Genomic DNA, 22,138 nt, shown 5'->3' with positions numbered 1-22,138 from the left:
CCCCAGCTCATGAGAAGACATTTGAGTTACTTCTGCTTTGACTGTTATTGATACTGCTATGAATGTGAAAATACAGATATCTGTTTAAATTTCTGATTTCATTTCTTTTGGGTACATAGAAGTGGAATTACTAAATAATGTTATAATTTTGTGTGTAAGTTTTTGAGGAATCATCACACTATTTTCCACAGAGCCCCTGTATCATTTTACATTTATACCAGCAATGCATAGTTTCCAATTTCTCTACATATTTGCCAACATTTGTTATTTTTATTTTTTGTAGATGCTTTTTAAAGCAGTAGTCATGCTAATGGATGTGATAAACATTGTATTTTATACAAAGATTTTATAGTAAGTTGTATTGTTATTGTTTGTTTATATCAGAGACATGTTTATTGATAGGTGATATGGTTGACAATGTTTGGAATGTTGATGGAAAAATTATGGCCAGGAAAGGAAATAATGGTGGTATTTCTATAGAAAACTATAGAACACATTATATAACTATTTAAAGTTTTCAAAACTAGGGGCTGGGGATTTAGCTCAAGTGGTTCTGCCAACTGTCTTGCAAGTGCAAGGTCCCGAGTTTGATCCCCAGGACCCCCCAAAAAACCTTTTTTTCAAAACTATACAAATTATAAATAATTCAAAATTTTACAGGCATTTTTCAAGTTTAATAATAAATTTAAGCAGTATTGATCTGTTATATTTGTTTTCATATGCCTAATTATATTTTGTTAGCACACTTGGTTTAATTGAAACATTCTCTGAATAACAAAATAAATAATATTTATACATATGTGTAAAAATATAGTTTAACAAATGAAATCTTTATATTTGTTGATTTCTTCCAGTTAGTCCAAATCAAAATGCAAGGCCTTGCAAAAAGCCATGCTCTCTAAGGACTTCGTGTTCCAACTGTACAAGCAATGGCATGGAGTGTATGTGGTGCAGTAGTACAAAGCGATGTGTTGACTCTAATGCTTACATAATATCATTTCCATATGGACAGTGTCTAGAGTGGCAAACTGCCACCTGCTCTCGTAAGTATTTGTGTGGAGTGACTTTTCACTTAACAGTAACGTAAATTACTCTTCTGTGATGGAAGGAAGAATTGAACCTTTGAGAAGTTTCAAATAACGTGAGAAAACATTCTTACAGATAGGTTTAAGACCTATTAGTGCTATCAGCTTCTGATTTGTACTCTGTCATCAGCTTGAATTCCACTAAGCATATTGCCTAAGGTGTTAATGTTTTGCTACACTTTGCTCCCCTTCTCTGCACTCTCGGTGTTAGTTGTGGATAGCGTACCACTTCATGATAGTGCTCACCTCAAGGATCATGCGCTGCTTTGTTGTTTCCTTTAACCCGTGTCTTTTATTTAATGACTGCTATTTTTGAAGAATCAATACTAATTGTTTTGTAGATTTCTTAATTAGTATTTTTCTATTTGCTTCCTTGTGGTTAGATTCAGGCAATATTTTTTGCAAAATTATAGTATTGATGTTGACTGCTGCAAATGTAGTACACACAGTGTGGTCATGGAGAGACATGGCAGCAGGGCAATGCTGGACTTGTTGTGAGTTATTCCTCAAGAGAAAGTTCCTTTTCCTTGTTGGTCTCATATTTTGTAGGATGAAGATATTCCTGAATGGATTTTTGTACTAGACACTGTGGTTATAAGAGTGGCCTCACTTACCAAGACAAATTACGTCAAAATGTAGTTGCCAATGGAATTACATAATACTGCTGGTTTTATTATGTAGGTAGTTCAGACTATGTGTAGCTCCTTCTGCTTGGAGGAAGAAAGTAGTGATTTGAGCTAGTTTCTTAGCAGAGAATATAGCTTATGTTTCCATAACTCAGTCTCTGACATTGAGGTTCATGATATGCTTTCCATGCAGGTCTTGAATTAATTCATTTGTTCAACTTTGGATTGAGAAAATAGAAAAGGTTATTTACTTCGATACTTTATCACTCAGTTCTCAGTGTTGTATGTATTATTTCATGTTCTACTCATTGGACTCGCTCCTCTGGTGATTGATCCAGACTTAATATTTTGAGGTTTTAAAAATAATGCTCTTTTCAGAAGCCCATGAGTTAACATTCTACTACCACAGTTAGCAATATAATCACCTAAGATAGAATTGATGTCCATGTTTGTGTTCATCCATCCTTTATTTGAACAAAGAAATCATATATTTACTTGCTGAAATCCCAAAAAATACAGATAAAATGAAACTTATTTTTATTCTTCAATTCCTCATTTATAAGCACCTTAGCTTTTGGTTAGAGGGACCAGGAGCGCTTAGCTTTGATCTGTCCATCAACATGGCCAAATAGTAAAACTTTGTATTGGAAATGGTGTATTTTATGTTGCATTGAGAAGTAGTTGTAATGATCATTTGAGAAATTTTTCATGAAAGGAATTTAAGAGAAATGTGTCTTTGCAAAAACAAAGATGAATTTTCCAATATTCTCCAGTCTTAATATTGAGATACAAATGTGTAAAATGCACAATAAGAGAAGAGAAGTATATTTTAAGACAACATTTTCATAATTATTTCTGAAAACGCTTTTTTAATAGCATCATTAATTGGGTATATTTAAATAAATATTCTAACTACTTAGTTGATGTACTAAATTAGATGTTCCAAGAACATTAAGTACTGTAATAACAGATTTAGTTCTTAATATGTAGAATGAAAATTAAATTAATATACTGAAATAGAATAACAAGAAACTTAATGATATTGCACATATCATAAAACTATATTTCTTTTAATATTTTGTTGATTTTATATACACACAATTTAAAAGCTCATCATTTTTGGTAATTGAGATAGGGAAATATTTTTAGATTTGCTGATACTTGCTTCCAGATTGATTTTTCAATTTTTAAATAAATTTTAAAAATTGAGTATTTTGCATTTTGACTTTCAAAAACCTCAAAATAAATACAAATAAAGAATAAAAAGATTGTTACTAACATTTACAAAGATTATTAGTTCATTTATAGTCTCTATACCATCCATATCTTTGGGAATCATGTATAACCTATATAAGCTTTCCTGTAACATTGTTTTCTGTAATAAAAAGAGAAAGAAAACCTTAGAATTTTAGTTTTTGAGTCACTTTCAAATGCTAAAGAATTAGTTTTCTGTTGATTTTCATCAGTGCATATTGTTTTCCACTTGTGAGCAAAAACCGTACCAACATTGCCTTACTTCATAGTTTTATATCTAAAATGAAAACCAAAAAACTAAAATATTATACTAAATATAAAATCTTGCAACTTGTTATTAAAACCTAAAATCTAATACACAGAACTAAAAGATTTATAATTTGTCATTCAGTCAGTACAAGAAACCCAGTATTCTTTTTCTCAGTACATGTTTGCAATACATAATGATTACCTTTATTGTGGGAAGTTGGTACATGTACCTAACACATCGTAATTCCTCCATCCCCTCTTCTCTAATCCCCCTTACTTTCATCACTTGTTCTCCTGTGCATTTATGAAATGTCTATCTGTTTGTTTTCTATTACCTATCTTTTATTTTTCTCTTTATTTATACTTTGGGTTTCTCATATAAGAGAAACCGTGCAATATTTAAGCTTTTTGATTTATTTCACTTAACACTATGAGCTTGAGATGCATTTGACTCAAATTTATCTTTATGTCTACGTAGTACTCCATTGTGTGTGTGTGTGTGTGTGTGTGTGTGTGTGTGTGTGTTTGTCTATTTATGTTGGTAGATTGCTTGAGATGCATTTGACTCAAATTTATCTTTATGTCTACGTAGTACTCCATTGTGTGTGTGTGTGTGTGTGAGTGTGTGTGTGTTTGTCTATTTATCTGTTGGTAGATGTTGTTATGGCTTGTGCTTAGATGTTCACCCAAAGCCTCATGTGGACGAGGTAGGCTTTCTTTTTCATGGGTGGCTAAATCTAGAGTGTGTGTTGATAGGATAAGGGCATGTGATAACTAAATGATTATACATGAATGATTGGGTTGGCACCACCCTAAGCCCAGTAGTCTGAATAAGATAAAAGGGGCCAAAAGACACTGTTAAGGTTTCTTGCTGCTTTTTGCTGTCTTCTGTCACCTTGACTTGTTGCCCCTCTTCCACCTTGCCTTGGAGGCAGCCAGTTCTGGACTAAAACCTCTATGAACTGTAAACCAAATAAATAAAGTTCCTCCTTTAACTTTAGGTTTCTGGTGTTTTGTCTTAGCAATGAGAGAAAAGTAACTAAGACAATGGACATATAGGTCACTTTAAATATTTACCTATTATGAGTTGAGTTGCATGGATATGACTATATCACTGTAATTTGGTGCTTTTAACTCTTTTGGAAAGATACCTAGAGGAAGAATAGCTGGGTCAAGTGAAATTTCTAGTTTTAATTTTTTAAGGAGTTTCCATAGTAATTTCCATAGTGGTTGTAGAGTTTCTTTTTTCCCTGCAGCCCTCCCATCTTTTTGTTATTATTTGATTTCTTGATGATAACCATTCTTTCTGGAGTAATATGGAATATAAGTGTTGTTTTAATTTGTGTTTTTCTGATGACCAAAGATGTTGAAAATTTTTTCATTTACTTAATGGCTATTTGTATTTCTTCTTCCTAGAAGTGTATATCATTTCACTTGCCATTTTTTGATTGGGTCTTTTATTTTGGGGTAGTATGAGTTTTTGAGTTCATTATAGATTCTTGATAGTAGTTCTCTGTCTTAGGAATAGCTGGCAACAATTTTTCCCATTCTTTAGGTTGTCTCGTGAATCTGTTGGTTGTTTCTCTTGCCATGCAAAGCTGTTCAATATCATATAACCCCATCTATTGATACTTGGTGTTATTTCCTATGCAATTAGGTTTCTGTTCAGAAAGTCCTTTTGTGTGCCTATATATTCAAGGATTTCACCTATTTTGTCTTTCAACTGACTGTTTCTGTTTCCAATAGTTAGGTATTTGATCCATTTTGATTTTAGTTTAGTACATGGTGAGAACTATGGGTCTATATTCATTATTTACATGCATATAGCTCCTTTTTCCAACACCATTTGTTAAAGAGGCTATCTGTTCTTAAGCATATGTTTTTTGGCCTTGTTATTAAAGATCATATGGCTGAGTGTGAGTGTGCCTGGGGTTGTTTCTGTAATTCTCTGTTCTATTGATCTGCAGGATTTTTTAACCTAAAATTTTTCCAGCTATTTAGAAAAAATTAGCAGGAATATTCTAATTGTATTAAGAGTAGTTTAATTTTAAGTTGTTCAGAATGCATTTTAAAGACATTTTAAGGATTATGTTTCTTTAAAAAAAGAGTTCTAAGATAAAATTTATTTTCCCAGGAAATAGACTAGACTGTAAACATATGAGAAAACAACATTTGTTAAGGAAAAGACCTAGTAAATTTTGCCTCGAGCCATCTCATGATAGTAAATAATTCCCATGTCAAGATAATATAAATAATTCAATATTTTCCATTATTTACTATTAATTGTATAACAACCCTGTGTAGTTTTGCAAACAATGGACTTATTACAATCACAGATATAGCAGAAATATTTCAAATCAAGGAAACTAAGGAGGATGGTGGTTAAATGGATAATTGTCCAGTTTTTCTAAGTATCTTTTAAATGTATCATTTACCATTGTGGACTATTGGGAAAAATTCAAATTTCCAAAGGAAGACTCTTCATGTCAATAAATTAATTGTGTGGCAAGGTTAGCATTACCTATTAGTGTTTGATGACTCATAGTACATAATTCCTTTTCTTTTATTAAGGAAATAGATGGTACTAGGATACCTTCTTATATCCAATCACTCAGCTACTCAACATTCTAAGAATTCATAACAAATAATATTACCATTGATGAATTCTTTAATAGTGTTATCTTGTGCAGCCTAGTATATTGAGTTCCTGAAGTTCACTAAGAAACTCATGCCATTTTATTTACAGTAATAGGAGGAACATTATTGCTTCCAGTAATATTAAATATGGAGTGGCAGCTGAGTTATTAACACTACAGCAATGGAATTGAATTTACCAGAAATCTACAATTTTTCCCCCTCTGGGGATTTTCTACTATGTGAATAAAAGACATCATTTACAGTTCTTTATATATCTGTTGCTATTTCCTGTGAATAGACAGTTACCTAAACAAAATGTGCCATAGGTAACAAACTAAAAGTATTATAGAAAATCTCAGCCCAATATAGGGTGATCTGATTAAAAATTAATAGTATTATTTAGCAATAACTATGAATATGATGTCAGACTCTTATATTTCTTTATCCTTGGATGATATAACAGTATTCATAGGCTACGGTGAGTCTCTTATGTTGTGTCTTAATCCAAAAAAAAATAAAAGTTGAGCTTCATTGAATTAGTTTTACAACGATATTCTTTAGCCTTGAAAGTTAGCAAGAGTGGGTACATCAGGTTGTCTGATTGAAGGAAAATAGCAGGCACCTATGTTCTTAGTGTATTCTTGAGGTGAAATTCAATTTATGTCTCACATAATAGACAGATAGTAGTATCTTGGCCCCTTGAGGAAATCATTACCCCCAAGAGGGAGTCCACAGTAGGGTCAGGAGTCTTAGGGAATAGGCAGCTTTAACTTCCATTGGCTACCCGCAGGCAGTCTTTCGGTTGAAGACCTGTACTGTATACAAGAATGGTAAACAGCTCAGTATTACAGCTTGTTAGGACCCTGGGTCCCGAAAGTGCTAGTGCTGGAAAGGTTCTTGGGAGTCTTTAAGCACTAACTCCATTTTTCTCCATATCATAGTTACCACACCCCTTTTAAAAAAACACCCTAGTCAATTTATTTATCTCTTCTTTTATGTACTTTAAATAATTCCTTTGTCTTTGGTATTAATATGGAAATATTTACACAAACTACTGTAACATATTTTATTGACCTTTTCATAATTATATTATTGTTTCTGTAGTCATACTTATATTTAGCCTACAATTCTATTTGATATAAAGTCATATAACATTTTTAATGTTCATGTTATGCAGCTCAGAATTGTTCTGGATTGAGAACATGTGGACAATGTTTGGAACAGCCTGGATGTGGCTGGTGCAATGATCCTAGTAATACAGGAAGAGGACGCTGCATTGAAGGGTCTTCACGGGGACCAATGAAACTTGTTGGAATACACAACAACGAGATGATTCTTGACACTAATCTCTGCCCTAAAGAAAAGAACTATGAATGGTCCTTTATCCAGTGTCCAGGTAATAAAAATCTGATGAAAACGATTTCACTTTCTGCTTGAGTGTGAACCAAGTTATTATATTTTATTGTTCATATCATTGTAGTGTATTAACATTCTTATGCAATTTGGTATATCCAGTGAAACTTCATGGTAAGTATAAGAATACTGTCTCTAGCATCTATGATGGAGACAGCTGACCTTATCTTGAAAGGTACCATTGATCACTAACCATGTTGAATGCTCCTCAGACTTATGTAGTGGGAAACTGTGGCATTTATTTACTTCCTCTTTTTTCCATTGGTTGAATAATAGCCCTGGGTATATGAACGCCATTGTACTTCTGAGCTGTGCTAACATGTCTGATCAATAGCTTTCCTGGCACCAGGGAAAACCCTCAGGTAGAAAAGTAGAGATATTGCAGAATTTTTACAAGAGACACTGACAATATGAAGGATTGAGGATAGATGAAAGAAGAGAATGTGGTGCACAGTGCAATAATACCTGCTCCAAAAACTGTGAAATAGGTAAAAAGCAATAAATCAGGTCAAACTATTGATTTACGGAGTAACATGGATGACTTTTAAAGTATTTTGGATAATGGAGGAAGCTTGATTCAAAGCCTACAGGTTCTATTATTTCATTCATAACACATTCTGAAAACATGAAATTATGGAGGTAGAAAACAGGTCAGTTATTTGCCAGAAGTAGGGACAGGTATTGATTTTAAGAGGCATCACAATGAAAATATGATGTTGTGGAATTCTTCTGTATGGCACTGATATTGTCGATATAACACTCTGTGAATCTGTCAAAATCTGTATTGTATTCTGGGGCTATTACTCATTGGAAACCACTTGGCTAGTATGTGGGAAGCCCTATGTTGATCCCCAACATCACAAGTACAAAACAAATCCATACTGTTTACCACAGAGAATAAACTTTACTGTAGATACATTTTAAGACAAGTCCATCAGGATGTTGGGGGAATCTAAGGATGGAATACAAATTGTGACAAATGAATCTTAATTGTATTACAAATGTTATAAGCTCACAAATACTCAAATGTTATAACCTCAAAAATACTTTAAATTTGGAACTATTGTTTTCACTGTAGAAAGGTTAAAGAAAGGGAAATACTTGCACGTAAGAACACTATATTTTGTGGTAAATTTGTTCTTCCAAGTTACAGGTTTATAAATCTAACAATACATATATAATGGACTGGAATAAATAAGTGAAGTATATTTAATAGGAGGTAAGTTTATCATTGGAGAAGGAAGTTAAAATTAGCAAGGGGTTAGAGATATAATGAATGCTTTGGTGCTGGATGACAGCTGACACATGAGGTTATGTTTATTTTAATACATGAATGGATGTAAATATAAATATGTGTGTATTAGTGAGTTAATGTGCATACATATACAGGATTGCTATATTTGTTTGTTGAGAGGGCCCAAAAGCCATGACACCCTGACAGAAAGAAATAAAATGGATCAAATTGTTGATTTGGTGACTGCAACTAATACACAGTGAGTGAGTGTAACAAGGGCTTCCTTGTTAAATTTTACCATTAGAATACCATTAATTACTACTAATTACCATTAGTAATAACTGTTGTAGAAATAATCCTCTTAAGAATATTAAGTTCCTTATCAATAAATAGGATTTTCCCTTTTGAAATCATGTGATTTGTATATATTGCATTCATTAGAAAGTACAATGTAACATAGAATAGAATTATTGAACATGGTCATTAGTTTTACTTGGAAAGTATTTATTCTTTACCCTTGTGTGTGATGTCAGCTGTTGTTTTTTTATTAGATGTCTCTGTTAACTTGAGGACATTCCCTTCTGTTTCTAGTGAGTTGATAGGTTTTAGAAAATCACAAACAGATGTGTAATTTTTTCAGATACTATTCTGTATATATTAACATGATTAATAATTATTGTTTGTTTTAATTTAACATTGTTGATTATATAGATTGATGTTCAAGTGGCAAACCACACTTGCAATTCTTGAGTGAATCCTCCTTGCTCATGAGATATTACCTGTTTGATGTATTGTTGGATTCAGTGTGCTCAAATTTTTTAAAGTAATTTTGTACTTATTCAATGGGACTACTGATCTGTAGTTTTCTTACCAATTTTAATAGTTGAAATATTTCCTTCACTTTTTAGGAAGTGTTTGTTTAAAATATATGCTATTTATTCTTTTTTTTGGTACTGGGGATGAATGTTGTTTATTCTTTTAATGTTTGATGGAGTTCATAAAAGAAGACATCTTGCATGGGTTTTTCTTTGGGAGAAACTGCAAATTCACTTTTTTTTTTGTTTTATTTGTTTTTTTGAGACAGGGTCTTACTATGTAGTTGAGACTGACCTGGAATTCACTATGTAGCCCAGGCTGGTCTCAAACTCACAGCGATCCTCCTGCCTCAGCTTCCCGAATGCTGGGATTACAGGTGTGCAACACCACGCCTGGCTGCAAATTCACTTTTTAAAAGTAGATATGAAGGGCCAGGGATTTAGCTTAGTGGTGTCACTGCCTGCCTTGCAAGTGCCAAGGTCCTGGTCCAATCTCTGATACCAAAAACAAAAACAAAAACAAACATATGGGATTATTCAAGTTGCCTAGTTTTCCTTGAGTAAGTATGATAGTTTGTGTTTTACAAGAAATTTATCTATTTCAGCCAAGATGTAAAGGTGATGTATATGTTCTTTGTAATAACCACTCTTTTATATTAAATATTAATAATTTGTATTTTCTATTTTAATTAGTCTTGTGAGAAACTTCTTAGTTTTTATTGACCCTGTGAGCAACTTTTTGTTTCATTGATTTTTCTATTGTTGGGCATTATATATATATATATATCAATATTTTTCTTATTTTAATTTTTCTTCTTTCTGTTTTCTTAGCACTTCCTCTCTTTGTAGTAGTAAGGGTAAAGCTAGATAATTGAGCTGATAACTTTTTTCCTAACATAAAAATTTAGTGATTGAAATTTTCTCCTGGGCCAAGGATTTAGCTCAATGGTGCTGCCGCCTGCCTCGCAAGTGCAAGGACTCAAGTTCAATCCCCAGTACAAAAAAAAAAAAAGGAAATTTTCTCCAAAAATTGATTTTGATTAGTATTTTTATTATAGATCAATTTTTATGTTCTTTAAGATATCTATGTCATATTTAGAGTGTTTTTGTTAGAAATGATACATTCTTAGGTATTTCTGTTTAATACAGTCTGAGACTTATGTGTTTGGGCCTTTTATATTAAATCTGATTCTCAATAATAGGTTAAATTTAATGCTGGGAATTGCTTTCCTTTTTGAAAAGCTAAAGTGGAAAATCTCATTATTCATTGGTCATCAGGGAGTGTATCCAGAAGGGATTTTGCTTCCCCTGTGTGGAAAGGTTAGCCCTAAACTACGTATATGCTACACCAATCTGAGTTACTGAATACTCACATATGACCGGGTGAATCAATACTTTTTGATCAACCAATTTCCAGAAAAAAGATAAAAATTTTTATAAAAATACAAAAAAACCCAGTACCCCATACAGCAGTTTTTATCCAATCAAAAATTAATATGCATGCAAAGAAGCAGGAAAATATGATCCATTATAAGAATGGAACATCTGTTAACTAAACCCAACCTAGAAATGAAATACCTTTTTAGACAAGGATATTGAAATGATTATTATAAGTATACAATATTCCATATTTTAAGTAGTGATGAACTATTAAGCATGTTAAGTACAATTATAATAAATACTAAACAAAGACCAATAGAACTTATAAAAATATATCTGAGGTGAAAAGGGCATTGAATGTGATTAGTACAGATAAGATAGTCAGAATGAAGATTGCTATAATACCCAAAGACAAGCAATAGAAGTATCCAACATGAAGCATAAATAGAATAATTGGAATAAGATGAACAGAATATCAGTGAAATGCATGTGAAGCTCATATGGCCTAGAATTTTTGTAATTAAATACTCCAAAGAAAGGAAATAGAAGCATGTTTGAATAATTAGAATGAATAATAGTTAGAATTTTCCAAATTAGATGAAAAGAATAGATCCACAGAGGTAGAATTTCAGTGAACCTCGAGATCAAGAAACAAAGAAATATAGTACAGTATATCAACACATATAATCAAATTGCTTAAACAAGTATTGAAAAGATAGAAGTAGCAAGTGGAAAAAATAGAAATTTACAGGAACAGAGATAAGTCTGATATCAGATTTCTCATCAGAAAATAGTGAAAATGTCTGGGAGAGAAGACAGTTAGCTAGGGGGTGACAGCAAGGATAAGTGTCTCTGAATTATAATGGAGAAAAGCAGACACCCTGAGGTAGAAGCAAAAAATAAAGTCTGATATGGGAGGATAAATGAAAAGAAAATCCAGTTGTCTAGGAGTGTGTATGTGGAAACCAGGTCACTCCTTGATCACAGCATTTCACCATCCACCCCAAACCTGGTGTACATGGCATGTTGGGAGAGTATCGGACTGAAGGCGGGAGCTAGTCATTCAGTGATGGCCTGACTGATTGTATAGGCTCACAGGCACTCTAACCTTACTACTGGGCACAGTGAGCAAGATGTGCAACCTGGGGATTCCACAAGCCCCCAAAGCAAGAGAATGATCAAATACAGGTTCTAGGGCCTGTAAGCAGCAGGACTAGGGGGAGAGTGAGGCTTGCCTAACACCGAAAGAAGTGTCATTCATTTCTCCCACATACAGTGGGTATGCTGTTCATGGGTTATTCAGTGTGCTAGCCTCATTTGCCAGTGGGTTCACACTGGGATCCCCCAGCACCTCCTAGCTGAGGATTGCAGAGATCAGGGAAAACCCAATCTGTAATAAATATGCAGAGCAGAGTGGAGCAGGGGAAATCTGTGAGAGGAAAGACACTACCGCACAGATCAGAGGGCTATCCACAGAGCCAGAACACACTGGGCACTCTCCTATTGTTTCTCCTAAACCAGAAGGGCCTGATGTTTATCTGCTTCCCTGCACTAGCAAAGTCAGTATCCAGCCAAGCTTGGGGGTGGCACTAGGTTCTGCAGATGGAGCAGGTAGAGTTGAGACATATCTGCAGACAGATAGGTCGGTGTTCTTTTGGCCATATATTAGGTAAGGAAAGCCTGGAAGGAACTCATGGAAATATCTGTGACATTTACCATCCCTTCCCCCAAACTGAGTCAGTTAGATCCATGGAGGTCTGCAGTGGATCACACCTGGAGCGCAGCTCACTACCAGGAAACATTCAGAGGAGGCAGCAGCCCTTGTGGCTTTGGGTAAGCAGTTGCCTGTTCCATAGGGGGAAACTCCTTGGCTACTTGCAGTCAGACTGACTCCAGAGTAGAGGGAGCTGTGTCTTCACTTGGTTAATGTTATAATAACTGTGTGAAAGTTTTTATTTTGGTTGTAATGATTATTTATTTGCTTGTTTGTTGCATTTGGTTCATCTTGATTGCTTTTCATTTTTTTCTGTCCCTAGCTCTTCACTGTCATTGTACTTTACTCTTCATGTCACTCACTCCTTCTTTTAGTGTTTTTATTCTTCTGTCTTTTGACTCTGTTCCCTCCCTATTCTTTTTTCCCTCCTATCATCTCACCTTCTTGTCTTCTCTTCCTTCTCTCTGTTTATCTAGTGGCATAAATATATAAGTATATTAGAGAATAAGAATTAATAGTGTTTAATTCAGAAGACCCATTCAAGGGCATGTCAAGGTAATCTTTAACAAAATGGGGCCTGGAGAAGCCAAACAAAACTGCCAACAGGTATTTTAACAGGTTCAGACAATCTCACAGCTTCCTTCAATCTCTAAGTACACTTCCATCCATCTATATACCTCCTGCTACCTACACAAATACTCTCTCAAATCTCTTTAACATTAACTTTCCTCCAACTATACAAGTAATTCCAAGAGTCTAAACTTTGGTCTTTTACTTAACATTTTTCTTACCTCCTTCTCTTCCCACTGACATACTCCATTTTCCCCACGTCTCTCCTTCCTGCCACTCTGTATATCCTAGATAAACCACAAAGAGTACCACAATATACTGTATAAGAGGTACTGATAAAAGGGTAAAATTATCAAAACAAGTTCTAATGGTTATGACTAATGTGTGATTGAATCTGTTGATGTTAAAACCAGTACATATTCTCTCCTTACAACACAGTGACTGGGTCCATCTTAATTAAATTGAATATGTTGAAGAGGTAAATAATACCTCTTGACAAATAAAGCCAAGAGTACATTACTGAAAAATATAACCTAATTAGGCCAGTGATGTAACTCAATGATGCAGCACCTGCCTGGCAAACACAAAGTACTGAGTTCAATCCCTGGTACCAGCATGGGGTGGTGGGGGGTGGGGGGACATAACCTAACTAAAGAGATCGTCATACCAACCACAGACTTTCTTTACTCTGTTCAACCTACCTTAACCCTCAGCACTCATGCACACACATGATAGGAAGGTGGAAACAAAGCAACAAAATACCTCCAAAGCATTCCAGCTTTCCCAGAGCAGAGTAACACTGATGGATAGAAAACTACATAGCTATGCTGTACAAAATGATTAAAGAAGAAGCAAAGAGACTTAGCAAGCTCAAAGAGGACACAATCCCAATGACAGTGGGAGTATCAAACAACCAATGTGATGATGCGAGAAACAACTGAAATAATTGGAAAAGCTGACCAAAATGGCTTAAAACGTGAATGATAAACTTACCAATGTAATAAATTTCATTAAGAGGTGCCAAATGGAAATACCAGAGATAAAGAATTTTATTAAATTCATACATAGCAGAGATGACTAATGTAAAGATGGAGTTTCAGAGATCAGGGACAAAATGGAATCACATGATAATGTAATCAGAGTAACTGTAAAAATAACAAGAGATCAAGAAAATTTTATCAAGTAGATTCTAAATGACACTGAAAAGACAAAGTAATTGAAGTTAGAAAGATACTAGAGGATAGTACACATACAATAAAAATCTTTACAGAAATTAGAGCAGCCAGGTGCATGGTCAATATGTGATGCCCCTCCCACGAGGTGAGCAAGCAGGCTCACATTGGATGTGTGGTATCCCCTGATGTGAGAAGAGAGGATTGAGCCGGAGGTGTGGCACACACTCCCCCAACACGAGCAAGTAGGCATAAACCAGATGTGCAGGAGTCCTCCCCTGACTCAAGCAAGCAGCCTGGCACCAAATGTGCAGGCAATTCCCTGCCATGAGCAAGAAGGCCCATATGGCACCAAGCAGGCAGGAGAGATAGCATCCTTCAGTGTAAGAAAACACGCTCACTCTAGACTGTTGCATGAACTCCCTCAAAAAATTAAAATTGTGTGACCATCTACCGACTCCCAGCCAGCTCTACATTTTGTTTCCCATGGCATGGGAAAGCAGAGGTGATAACTAACTAACTGACCTGATCATGGGTGAGGCCAGTACCCAGGTATAGAAGGGAGTAACCACACACAGTGATTATCCTCATTAAGTTCATAATCTATGTGCCACTACCTGCATCCAACAGAGAGGAGAGCACTGATCATGTTTTCCATCTACCAATGTGAGTAAGGACAAATTAGCTTCAGTAGTCACCACTCTCTGGGATGAATGGACAGAGGGGCCTCTGCTGCCTGGAGTGCACCTTATAAATCTGTAGTTCCTAATGATAGGCAAAGAAAATCATGATTGGCTCAATACCAAGAGTTCACATTTTGGAAAACAAACAAACAAAAAAACACTCCTTCTAAAAAGGAAGTTATTCTTTGACGCAATCTTTTCTTTGATTTTTTGTTTTATTATTTTTATCTTCTATCATTTTTTTTGAGGATTGGCATTCTATTTCCCTTCCTTAACCCCTTTTAGTTTCATTTCTCTTCTATTTTTCACTTTCAACATTTTCCTCTTCATTCTTTTATTCCGTTTATTTCATTCTCTTCTTTTTCTTATTCCTTCTTCTATGTGATGGTTCTCTCACACTGTTAATTTCCTTTTACTCCTCAATAGGATAATCTATCTCACTTTTCTTATATCTCATTATTATTATTATTATTATTATTATTATTATTATTATTGTACCAGGAGTTGAACTCAGGTCCTTGCATTTGTGAGGCAGGTGGCAGAACCACTGAGTTAAATTCCCAGCCCTCATTGATTAATTTTTAAAATTTTACTATTTTCATCCCCTGGCTCATCCCCTCATCTACTTTACTAGTGTAACTATTAAGTTTTATGAATCTGTAGATAGCTAGTTAAATTTATGCATTTGCTGTGGAATTGTGATCTATTGTTAGTGGAGTTAACATTATTATTTAGTAGATTTTTACTGTAGGTCAATAGTAAGCTAATACTCAGTTTGTCTTACTGTTCATACTATAATCATAGATGTCTTTTCTGTGGTTAAAGGTGGTACAGTATTGGTCCTTGGTGTTTATCAATACTCAGTTTGTATTTGACATTATAATTAATGCTGATTTTTTTTCTCTAGTAAAGTTGATGTATCTCTTGCTATTAACTTTTTTTTTGGTACTGGGAATTGAACTCAGGACATTATGCTTGCAAGGCAGGTGTGGTGCCATTAAGCTAAATCCCCAGCCCTAAATTGCATTTCTTATGTCTATATCTGGATTGCCTTGGCTTTGTTAATAGTACTGTTGCCCTTTCCTCGGTCTTGAGATGAATAGCTGCAAACTCTTATCCCAGGTAAGCACAAACACAGAGGCAAAGGCCAACAGTCATGTTCAGGGGACACCACTAAAAAGTAGACATTGACTAAGGAGGTCCCCATAATAGAAGCAAAGGTGTGCAGAACAATAACCCTCAATTCTCAATACAAAATAAAAAGACAGAAATGTGAGAAGATTTGCCAATAACAGAAAAAAAAAAAAAAAATGCCTCCAGGAATTCTAACCCCCCCGAAGGTGATCAATCCATGGGGGCATTGAAGGGAAGGAAAGCAATAGCCATACACCAGAATTATGCAAAATCATATCAATAGAGTAACAAAACAGATTAATATTCCATTTGGCAAGGTCATAATAGATATTAGTAAACAGATATTGACTCAACTAGACAAAATGATCAGCAAGTTGACAGAAGGCACTAATAAATAGCTAGCAGAGCTAAATAAATTTATGCAAAGCATGAATGTCCAGCATAGAAAAGAATTATAGTCCATAAAAAGACTTCAAATAGAAATTAAAAATTCTGTTAAAAGTATGGACATCAGAAGTGACTAGTGTGAGGACAGAGTATAAAAACTGTAAGACAGGGATGCTGTTAGTGATCAGTTAATGAGAGATATCTTAAGAACAACAAAAGAAGAGGAAAAATGGATCCAACAGCAGCTAGATAATGAAAAGAAGAAAAATTTAATATTAATTTGTATTGGTGAAAAGTCAAAAGGCAGCACAAGTGGGATAAAAGACCTATTTACAGAAATAATAGAAAACTTTCAAAATAAGGAAAAATAATTTATAGAGATAAACGAGGCACATAGAAACCGAAATATCCATGACCTTAAAAGAACCTCTCTACATCAAAGTCAAAATCTTGGAAGAGTGGGTAAAGGGAGGTCAGGGACAAGGGGAAAAAATGAGAACCAAGACCTGTCATATAGAGGTACAAGATCCCAACAATAAATGTAACTGTACTGTATCCCTAAAATGTACCAATAAACTCAATTAAAGCTGAAAAACAAATCTTGGAAGTACAACACAAGAACATAATCTTAAAAGCAATTAGGGAAAAGCAAGAAATCACTTGTAAAGGGAGACACATTAGAATTAGAGTAGATTTAAAGATCTTAAAGACCAGGAGATCTTAAAGACCAGGAGAGTGTGAAGTGTTCCAAGTGCTAAAAGAAAATGTCCAAATCAAAATGATATATCATGCAAAAGTGTCTTTTAAAATTAATGGATAAATAAGTTATTTTTATGATTAAAAGCACCTAAATAAATTCATGACTACTAAACCAGGACTCCAAAAAATTGTCAAGGATATTATATAAAGCAACAATGTATCTAACTATGAAAAAACGTTCTAATTGAATGAATACACCAGGTAGGGTGAACAGTTGAATAGAAGGGAAAGAAAGAATACAATTTCTAAAAGTAAATGATAATGCCAATAAAAACACTCCAGAACCTACCAGCCACAGTGAAAAGAATCCTAAAAGTGTAGCTGTGAATCTTCACAAAAACAGTGAGATCCAGTTTGTAGCCCATTGATGCAAGCCAAGGTCTTAGAACACAGGAACAACCCAAAACCAAATCTAGTATGAAGAAAGCAATTATAAAGATCAGAGAAAAATCAGTAAAATTGAGATCAGCAAAACTAAGAATTAATGAATGAAAAAGTTGGTGTTTCAAAAGAATAAACAAAATAGAGAATACTTTAGCCAATCTAATAAAAAAGGAGAAAAAGAAAAATTGATGCAATTAGAAATGAAAAATGTGACAAAAAAAAAATGAAAACAAAGCCAGGCATGGTGGCACATGACTGTAATCCCAGCACTCAGGAGGCCAAGGCAGGAGGATCACTGTGAGTTTGAGACCAGCCCGGGCTTTACAGTGAATTCCAGGGCAGTCTGAGCTACATAGTAAGACCTTGTCTCAAAAACAAAACAAAACAAAAACCAAAAAACCCAAAATCAAAAACACCCCAAGAAGAAATGGATGGATTCTTAGGTATAATATGAATTACCAAAACTGAACCAACATTTAAAAACCTTGAATAATCAAATAATAGGCAATTAAATTGAAGCAATAATATAAAACCTATAAATGAAGAAAAACATGGGTCTTAATGGATTCACTACTGAATTCTCGAAAATTTCAAGGAAGATCTAATACTGTCTTCAAGCTCGTTTATAAAATTGAGGAAGTGTAGTACTCCAAAAGTCACTCCTGAAAACTAAAATTAGTTTGATTCCAAAAACAAATAAGGATCTAACCAAAAAGGGGAGCATCACAATTCAAGATTTGTTGTTATATACAAACCTAAAGTGATAAAAAGAGCATGGCACTTGCACACTCAGTCTTTTTAATACAGAAAGCAATAAATCATCAGATCAAATATCAGTGAGTAGACTGCATTCCATTGATGCAAGGATGGTTCAACATACACAAATCAGTATTATATCACATAATCAGATGAAAAGACAAAAATCAAATGATCATTTTTTCTTTTTATTTAGTTTATTGGTACATTCTAGGTATACAGTACAGTTACATTCATTACTGGGATCTTGTACCTTTACATGACAGGTCTTGGTTCTCTATTTTTCCTCTTGTCCCTGCCCTCCCTTCACCCCTTCCTCCCCTCCCCATTTACAAACACTTTAATTCCATTTTTTCATTTTCTCATATTTTTTTCTTTTACCTTATTCCCCTTTCCCTACCCTTCCCACTTTCCCTACACCTTTAGCCCTTTTCTTCCTATTTCACATTGTTAATTATCCCATTAGGATCTTGAGTACTATTATAGTTTTCACACCAGAGAAACTATTCGGTATTTACACATGTGTGCCTTATTTATTTCACTTAGGAGTATATCCTCAAAATGTATCCATTTTCCTATGAATGACTCCAATTTCTCATTCTTTATGGCTGAGTAATATTCCATTTTATAGAAAAACCACATCATTTTTATCCACTTTCCAATGGATGGGCAAATGGGCTGTTTCCAACTTTTAGCTATTACAAATTGTGCTGCTATAAACATAGGTGCACACGTGTCACTATGATATGATTCTTTTAATTCTTTTGGAAAGATAGCCAGCAGAGCTATGGCTGGGTCAAATGGAGCCTCTAGTTCCAGCTCTTTGAGGTATCTCCATATTGATTTCCATAGTGGTTGCACTAGTATGCACTCCCCCCAACAAGGAGAAGGGTTCCTTTCTCCCCACAACCCCGCCAACATTTGTTATTGTTTGATTTCTTGATAGCAGCTTTTCTTTGTGGGGTGAGGTAAAATCTCAGTGTTGTTTTCATCTGCATCTCTTGAATGACCAGTGATGTGATACATTTTTTCATATATTTAGTTGCTGCTTTTACTTCTTTGTCTGAGAAATGTCTGTTCATTGCAGATGCCCATTTTTGAATTGTGTCTTTATATTTGGGGGGGCTGATTGTTTTTAGTTTTTTTTATATTCTAGATCATAGTCCTTTGTCTGAGGAGCAGCTGGTAAAATTTTTTTCCCACATTGTAGGTTGTCTCTTAGTTCTGTTGATGGTTTCTTTTGCAGTGCAGAAGCTTTTTAATAAGATGAGATCCCAGTTGTTGATTCTTTCTGCTAGTTCCCGTGCTACTGAGGATTTGTTCAGTCTTTTCCTATGCCAGTGTCTTCCAGAGTTCTGCCTAACATCTTCCAGCAAGTTTAGTGTTTCTGTTTTAAATTTAGATCTTTAATCCACTTGGATTTTAATTTAGTGCATGGTGAGAGATAATGGTCTAGTTTTAATCTTTGGCAGGTTGAGATCCAGTTTTTCCAACACTATTTATTAAAGAGACTATCTTTCCTCCAGTGCGGATGGTCAGCTCCTTTGTCAAAGATAAGGTAGCTGAGTACATCTAGAGTTGTTTTTGTGTCTTCCAGTCTGTTTCACTGATCCTCAGGTCTGTTTCTTTGCCAGTACCGTGCTATTTTTATCACAGTGGTTTTGTAGTATAGTTTCAAATTGGGGAATCATTATACCCGCTGACATGTGTCAGTTGCCTAGGATGGCTTTTGCTATTCTAGGTCTCTTATGATTCCAAATGAATTTTTGGATTCTTCTTTCTAGTTCTGTGAAGTATAGTGTTTTAATTTCAATTGGCATTGCATTGAATCTGTATAGCAGTTTTGGTAGTACGGCCATTTTCACTATGTTGATTCTTCCTACCCAGGAGCAGGGGATGTCTTTCCATTTTCTTATATCCTCTTTGATCTCTTTTTTCAGAGTGCTGTAGTTTTCAGTGTAGAGGTTTTTTGCTTCTTTTGTTAGGTTGATTCCTAGATACTTCATCATTTTGGATGCTATTGTGAAAGGATTGTTTCCCTAATTTCTCTCTCAGTGAGTCTGTTATTTGTGTACAAGAAGGCTATTGATTTTTGGGTGTTGACCTTGTATCCAGCTACTCTGCTGAAAGTGTCAATTAAGTCTAGAAGTCTTTTGGTGGAGTTTTTTGGGTCTTCAATGTAGAGTATCATATCGTCATCAAATAATGACAGTTTAACTTCTTCCTTTCCTATCTTTAGGCTTTAATTTCTTTTTCTTGTCTAATTGCTATGGCTAATGTTTCCAGAACTATATTGAAGAGGAGGTGATAGTGGGTATCCTTGTCCTGTTCCTGATTTTAACGTGAAGGTTGTCAGTTTTTGTCCATTTAAAATGATATTGGCTATTGGTTTTTCATAGATAGCCTTTATTAAGTTGAGATTATTGACCATCTATTCCGATTTTTGCCGGGTTTTTATCATGAATGGCTGTTGAATTTTTTCAGATGCTTTTTCTGCATCTATTGAGAGGCTCATACGGTTTTTGTCCTTGACTTTGTTAATATAATGTGTTACATTTATTGACTTATGTATGTTGTGCCATCCTTGCATCCCTGGAATAAATCCGACTTGGTCAAGATGTATGATCTTCTTGATGATCCTCTGTGTTCTGTTTGCTAGTATCTTATTAAGGATTTTTGCATCTATATTCATTAAGAAGATTGGCCTGTAATTCTCTTTTTTAGTTGCGTCTTTCCCTGGTTTGGGAATCAAAGTGATACTTGCTTCCAGGAATGGAATGATCATCTTAATAGATGCATAAAAAGCCTTTGCAAAATCCACCATCTGTTTATGATATAAATAGGGAAGCAAATATATAGAGAAGGTCCTAATATTAGAAACACGAAATTTGTGGCAAACCTACTGCCAACAGCATAACAAATGATTAAAAACAAAGCTTTCCCTCTAAAATCTGGAAGAATACAAGAATTGTCCATTGTCATCACTCCTGTTAAACATAGCACTTGAAACACTAGCTAGAATAATTAGGCAAGAAAAGGCAATAAAATGGATATATATAGGTAATAAAGAAGTGAAATTATTATTTGCAGATGACATGGTCTTCTAAATAGACTCACAAAGTTCCACCAAATGACTCTTAGAATTAAAAACAGTAATGTAGCAGGATGCAAAGTCAACACTGAAAAATTACTTGCATTCGTGTACATTGATAACCCATTGAGAAAAAATTAGGAAAAAAATATCAGTTAGTATAATACCAATGTATATTAAATAGTTAGGAATTAACCTAAGGAAATGAAAGGCCTCTGTACCAAAAACAGTAAGCCAAAAAAGGAAATAGAAGAGGACATCATAAAATGGAAGATATCCCCTATTCCTGGATATAGTAAAAATGGCCATATCTTCAAAATTAATACAAAGATTTAATGCAGTCCCAATCAAAATGCCAACAGCATTTACCACAGAAGTAGAGAAAAGAATCCTAAAATTCATATGGATCCCAGAAACGCAAGAGCAACTCTGAGTAGCAAGAGCAAAGTGGGCAGCATCACAGTCCAGACTTTTATTACAAAGCTAAAGTAATAAAAACACCATAGTACTTGCACACAAAGATCATGAAGATCAATGGAAAAGGATAGAGAATGCCAGAATAACTCCAGGCACATTGAACTACATGCTCTTTGACAGAGGTGCCAAAAACATGTAGTGGAGGAAACGGGCTGTTTAATAAATGATACTTGGTCAACTGGCAATCTACATGCAGAATATTGAGTCTAGACTTGTCTCTTTATGTAGGCTAAAATAAAAATCAAATAACTAAATGTTAAAATAGAAATAGTAAACCTGTTAAAATATAAAATAGTCAAAACTGAAATTCTTATGTGT

General features: G+C 34.5%; 1 protein-coding gene across 1 annotated transcript in view; it reads left to right on the top strand.

Annotated features, from left to right (window-relative positions):
- Positions 1–22,138, top strand: part of Atrnl1 (attractin like 1) — a 656,020-nt gene that overhangs the window by 155,032 nt on the left and 478,850 nt on the right. Inside the window, exons 17-18 of the mRNA XM_033761235.1 lie at positions 855–1,043; positions 7,029–7,247. Coding sequence (XP_033617126.1) covers positions 855–1,043; positions 7,029–7,247 — 408 coding nt within the window. The remainder of the gene's footprint in view (positions 1–854; positions 1,044–7,028; positions 7,248–22,138) is intronic.

This window comes from Fukomys damarensis, unplaced genomic scaffold (assembly GCF_012274545.1).
Source record: "Fukomys damarensis isolate Sample0158 unplaced genomic scaffold, DMR_v1.0_HiC HiC_scaffold_8, whole genome shotgun sequence".
Classification (NCBI taxonomy): Eukaryota; Metazoa; Chordata; class Mammalia; order Rodentia; family Bathyergidae; genus Fukomys; species Fukomys damarensis.
The sequence above is the reverse complement of the archived record's forward strand: the minus strand, read 5'-3'. Positions and strand labels throughout refer to the sequence as shown.